The sequence below is a fragment of the Corvus brachyrhynchos genome, unplaced genomic scaffold (assembly GCF_000691975.1).
Source record: "Corvus brachyrhynchos isolate BGI_N302 unplaced genomic scaffold, ASM69197v1 scaffold200, whole genome shotgun sequence".
NCBI classification, from domain to species: Eukaryota; Metazoa; Chordata; class Aves; order Passeriformes; family Corvidae; genus Corvus; species Corvus brachyrhynchos.
Window position 1 is genome coordinate 4,377,493 of NW_008236184.1, and position 6,042 is coordinate 4,383,534.

The following is a 6,042-nucleotide window of genomic DNA, read 5'->3' on the forward strand; positions in this document are numbered from 1 at the left end:
CAGAGCTGCCAGCTGCCCCGGGTGGTCCCAGAGTACCAGGACAAGCCGCTGTAGCCGGGGGCATGCGAGAGCGGGAGGAGACAAATGCTTAGCAGTTGGACTGGGGTCCCGGGGGACTTCCCGGGATGACCAGGAAGGGCAGAGATGGGGGTTGTTTGGGAGACGGGCCAGCCTGGGAGGCAGCAGTGCTGGGACCCCCTGTGCCAGTGGGGACATACCCCAGGCTCGGCCCAACAGAAGCCAGGGAGACTTTGCCAATGTCCTGGTAGGAACAGGATGGAGCAAAGGGTCCATTTTGTCCTGCTGGCAGAACACCCAGGATCTCTGACTGTGGGAGCTGGTGTCAGAGCAGCCCCTGGCCCGACCTCATCTGGCTGTACCAGCCTTCCCACGCGCCTGCCTTTGGGACAGGGACTCCTCTATTGAAAAGAAAAGCTTTGCTGGCAGGTCCTGGCTCTTCCCTCTCTGGGCCAGTTTTTAAAGGGAGAACTGGAGGGACCCGTGGGTGCTGAGCAAGCAGCCCCATGGGTAGATTTTGGACAACAATGAGATGTGCAATCAGGACTTCTGGGAGGTAGGCACAGAGTTGAGCTGGGCCAAGTGGACGCATACATGGCCACAGTCTGGCTTAGGAGTGCTTTTGAGGTAATGCTGGCTCTGAAAGAGCCCTGGCCCTATTTGCACACCCGGTGCCTGATCCCTTAAGCCAGATAAGTGTCACAGCTGCAGCACAATGCTAAGGTTCAAGATCTAGACCAGAAGCTCACACGTCACTCCCCTCCAAACTGCTCTTTGGTGTCCCTGGGAGCCCAGCCGGGCTGGGAGGGCCAGGTGCCTCACATTCCCATAGTTCTGCTCACCATCGCTTGCCATGGCAAGTGGGGCTGGAGGAGACGGAGGCTGGTCCTGCCCAGTGTTTGTGCTGCCAGCCCTGAGGAGCATAGAGGGGCACGGCACCAAACAGGACTGGACGCAGTAACTGCCTGTGTCTCACGAGGCCTAGGCAGAGTAGGAATGGGGCCAGGGCCAGAAGGGGAGAGGGACATGGTGGCCACCAGCCAGTCCTTATGCTGGCAACAGCTGCTTGGCTTAGCACAGCCTAGAGGCGGGCCAGGAAAATGAGGACTGAGTTTTCCTGCCCATCCCAATGCCAGCAGAGACTGTGCACAGGGGAGGAGCAGGGTGGGAAGGAGGCAGCACGTTGCTGCTCCGAACACCGGCAGCTGCTGCCATCTCTGCACCAAATGCCGACAGTCAGAGCAGTGTGTTGTGGTGCTGCATTGCAGGCTGGGAGCCCTGTGCATGTGGAGGGCTGGCAAGGAGCTGGCATTGGCGCTCTGGCAAGCTGCGTTGGACTACAGAAAGCTGGGGACAGAAACTGAGTGATTTCATAGAATGACAAAGGCCGGATGGTATTGATTATTTACCTCCCAAGAGGTGGGATGTTTTCCAGCTTTCTGAACAACTGCAGAGATACAGACATCAGATCAGGAGGGGATGAAATCAAGGTGGGGCTGTGGTAAAATGAGCCTCCTGGGGGGTTCTGTTCAGATGGGAATGTTTTTGTGACAGTGCTGACACTTGAAAAGAACCTAAACAGAGCCCTAGGGGTGAGCTGCAATCCCTCACTCTGCAGCCGACTTGCTTGAGGATTCTGCCCCTCTAGTCTTTAAGTTAAAAAATGAGAGACATTGACAGCAGCCCTGAGGGTTCTGAGCAACACTATGCAGCCTCCTGTCAGAAGTACTGTAGTATAAATGGCCATGCTGGGAGGACACAGGCATTCCCACCTCAAGGAGAAATGGGCCCCATGTGCCTTCTGCCAGGTGGGTTCTACGACAGGCATGGCACTGCATTTGGGCCACCACATTGGGGCTCCCTGCCAAAGCATCTCCAGACAAAGCCCAAGTCCCCTCCTCCCTGCATAAGCAAGCCTCATGCTTGGCTGCCTGCAGCAACCTGCCAGCTCCCAGTTCCATGCTGCCACACAGGGTCTGCTGCTCACCCCACACACCCCCATGCCTCTCCAGAGGCATGTGCAGCTGGGACTGCCTGGGCACCACAAGCCAGTGGTGCCAGGAAGGGCACTGGAGGCTACCAGATTAGAGGTGAAGAGCTGTGGGGAGGTGCAGGTGGCTGTCACTTCCAGAGAAGCTGCCTAGTCAATAGACGGCGGGCTAATAATCCCTCCTGGCTGCTGAGCAGGTCTGCTCTGGGGTGAGGCACCTGCTTGCACAAGGGCAGAGAGGGCAGCTGCTGCAGGCAGCTGCACCCCGAGGTCATGGGCAGGACAGCAGGCTGAGGTGAGCACAGGACAGTGTAGGCGGCAGTGCTGAGTTGCACTCCTGGCAGACATCCATTCTGCCAGCCTCTGCAGCCAGGCAGGAGCCCACAATACCACAGAACTGTGGAATCATGGAATCATTAAGGCTGGAAAAGACCTTTAAGATATCAGTCAGTGCTGTGGCACAAAACAAAAATTTTGTTTGTGGGAACAAAATATATGGTGCTGAAAGGGTCATAATTTTAAAACCAGCCTTGGGGACCAAAACCAAGGGGTCAAAGTAGCCCAAGTGCAGCATCATCTTGACATTATGACAGAAGACCCCTGGACACTCTGAGCACATGGCAGGAGTGTGGTGCCATTGCCAGAGCCCTCCAGTCCCAGCCTGGACACAGCCTCCCTCACTGGCTCTGTGGCACCTCGGTGAGCACAGCGCCAGGTGCTCAGGACCTTCACCCCGGCATTACCCTGGTGGTCCTGGCAACATCCAGCTGAGTTCAGGTGCTCTAGAAACGCTGAAGAGATTTGCCCTGATTTGCTGGCTGTGGTCTGGGGCTGTTCAGGGAAGGGTGCATTCCAGCCAGTGTGGTCAGGACTGCAGCAGGCACAGCACCTGCAGGCAGAGCCTGGAGTCTCAGGGTTTGGATGCTGAACACCTCAGGAAAGGTGTAGACAGCTGTGGCAGACAGCATGCTTCAACCCATAGCAGTCTCCTGCCTGCTGGGAATAAGCTGGCTTTCCTTAGGAACCTCTACTGCTCCAGGGCATCCTCTGTCATGCAGAAAGCACAGCAAGTGGTCCTGGCATGCCCAGCAGCATGACCCATGGTGGAGCAGTGGAGCAACCTATCCAAGTGTCCCATTCTGATCAGCAAATGCTTTTTACAAGTGTGTCACCCTGGGGAGAGAGTGGCCAGCAGATGACAGGGGCAGAAGCAGTGAGGGAGGCCAGGACAGGCTGCGTCCCATGCATGCCACATCAGCCTCTTAGCTGGATCATCTCATCAGGGCACAGGTCTGTGTGTGGGTTGGGAGAAGCCCTCAGCCCTGGGACAAGTGCTTGTCTGGAGCAAATGCCTCCTTGTGCTGGTCCGGGCAGGAGCTGCTAGTGCTTCCCCACATGATGCAATGGCAGCCCTACCTCCCTTTGTTTCTGCACAGTACAGGAAGCCATGAGCAGTAGCCAAGCTGTGGGCGAAGGGCCACATTCCTTGGCCTGCAGACACAGGGGAGGAGGCAGTGGCAGCCACAGGGCTCTGCATTGCAGCACAGGATTGGTGCTGGCAGCCATACCAATGCCCAGCGTGAGCACTCAGCCCAAGAGCAGGAACTGAGCACAGGCAGGCGCCAGGACTTGCTGCTAGTGCTGATGTCCAACTGTTGCTCCCAACAGCCAGACCTGCACTAGTCCAGGCACTTTTTCTCCCACATGGATCCCCCCCAAGCTATGTCACCCCCAAAGCAGGCCTTTCTCAGAAGGGGAGACAGGTGTCCCCAGGGATGCAGGACCCCCTCCAGCCACCAGCCAGGTCTCCTGGGCTGACAAGGGCCAGTCCTGTCCCACTAAGGTGAGTGGAGGCACCCTCGAGAGAGATTTGGCCAAGGCAAGCACTGGCAGGGTCCTGCCCTGCCAATCTCCTGGTAAGCACAGAACAAGTACAAAGCCTGTCTAAAGTGGGAATGAGGTCAAGGGACAGCCTCCCACTAAGCTGATTAGAGGAAAGCATCCCCCTAATACAATAAACTGCACTGGGACTGTGTGGTTCCCACTGGCTGCAGATCAGGGTCAGCCAATCTCCTGCCCCACAGCATTCGGGGGGCAGAGGCACGGGGGTCCAGGGGTCAAGCAAGCCCGACTACATGCCCTGCCTCCCCTACCCAGTGCATCAGCAGACAGGGAGCAGCCCCCTTCCATTTGAGCTGGCATCAGGGCAGCCCCAGGGAGGATAAGGGGAGTGGGACCCCCCCTCTGCAGCCCAGCTGGCCTGGCAGCTCAGTGTGGCAATGGGCTCACATGGCCCCACTGCTCGCCTGGCAGGTTCTCCCGCACTGGGGCCCTGCTGTGTGTCTGATAAGGAGCCACTCCCTAAGGACTGGTCCAGATTTGCTTGTGGACTCTTGTCTTGGTTCAGTGCCAGCCCTTGGCTTGGGCTGCTCCCTGCCCTTGCCCTGCAACACCTGTAACTGCCTCCCTGCTCCCAGCTGTTGTGGATAAGCAGAGAATTTGACCCCTCCCTGAGTTCCCCTGCCCATACCTGCACCAAGAGTCTCTGTGGAGCACAGGTACAAGTGCTAGGGTCCCCTGGCCCCAAAGGACTCATTGGTGCTCCCTCCCACAGCGCTGAGTACCCCGACCTGCGGAAGCACAACAACTGCATGGCCAGCAACCTGACGCCAGGCATCTACGCCAGGCTCTGTGACAAGGCAACCCCAAATGGCTGGACCTTGGACCAGTGCATTCAGACTGGCGTTGACAACCCTGGCCACCCCTTCATCAAGACTGTGGGCATCGTAGCTGGTGATGAAGAGACCTATGAGGTGAGTGGCAGGCAGAGCCTTGTCTGCAGCAGCCAGAGGAGTCCCAGTACCCATGGTACAACCAGCAGCCTGGGGCATTACTGCCCACCTCCTCTTGCCCTGAGCAGCTGGAGAGGCCCCTGGAAAGTCTCCATGTGCTCCTGCAGGACACAGGGCTCCTTTGGAGAAGCTCTTCCTGGAGTCCTGCAGCCTCCTGCTCCACTTGCCCTGTGGATTGCTGTTGCACTGCAGGACACACTGTCCCCAACACTGGCAGTGTGGCCCTGCCGGGCTTGTGGCACAGGCTTCATGAAGCACTGGGTCTGCTGTACATTCTCCCACTTGCTTTCAGGTGTTTGCCGACCTGTTTGACCCTGTGATTCAGGAGCGGCACAATGGATACAACCCCCGCACCATGAAGCACTCCACAGACCTGGATGCCACAAAGGTGCAGAAGCTGGGCAGTGGGGCCTTTGGGGTAGGGCCCTGCCAGCACCAGAGCCACCCCATAAACCCCCTGTGGATCCTGTCTGTTCCAGATAAAGTTTGGCCAGTTTGATGAGCGCTATGTGCTCTCGTCCCGGGTCCGGACTGGGCGCAGCATCCGTGGCCTGAGCCTGCCGCCAGCCTGCACCCGCGCCGAGCGACGAGAGGTGGAGAAAGTGACTGTGGAAGCATTGAGCGGGCTCACTGGGGACCTGGCGGGCCGGTACTACCGTCTCAGTGAGATGACTGAGAAGGAGCAACAGCAGCTCATTGATGTGAGTCAGTGCAGCTCCTGGCCAGCCCTCCCCCCTGGGTGCATGCAGAGCAGGACCCCTTCCTGGCACTGCCTCTCTGGGAGGTTGTATCGTCCTTTTGCTGTCTTGTGCAACCAGGACCCCTGGCCTAGCAAGGCAGCCCAACAGCACGGTGCTGCTCAGTCCTCATGAGCCAGGAGCTCTCTGAAGTCAGCCCCAGCAGCTCATGGCCACCCCTGACTCTTGCCCCCATGTCCCCGCCCATGCCCAGAGGAAGGTGGGCTTGTGGCACTCAGCTCGTGCCCCACCAGCCCCTGGCACAGGGTGGGCTGTGCACCAGCAACCTTCTGCCTCCCAGGCCAGGAAGGCAAGGGCTCCTGCCTGGGAGAGCTGTGGTGAATCTCCTGCATGGCAGGTGGGACCAGTGAGACAGGGAGTACTGGAACCAGTGAGGGTGCCCTGGCTCCAGCCATGCAGCCCGGGTCAGCCCATGAACTCTATC

The 6,042-nt window shown here is 58.4% G+C and overlaps 1 protein-coding gene across 1 annotated transcript in view; it reads left to right on the forward strand.

Moving 5' to 3' along the window:
* Window positions 1-4,587: 4,587 nt before the first annotated feature.
* LOC103619541 (creatine kinase U-type, mitochondrial) overlaps window positions 4,588-6,042 on the forward strand; it is a gene marked incomplete at its 3' end in the record, with an annotated part of 3,581 nt that continues 2,126 nt past the window's right edge. The window contains exons 1-3 of the mRNA XM_017738165.1: window positions 4,588-4,821; window positions 5,153-5,248; window positions 5,340-5,593. Of these exons, the coding sequence (XP_017593654.1) occupies window positions 4,660-4,821; window positions 5,153-5,248; window positions 5,340-5,593 (512 nt within the window). The remainder of the gene's footprint in view (window positions 4,822-5,152; window positions 5,249-5,339; window positions 5,594-6,042) is intronic.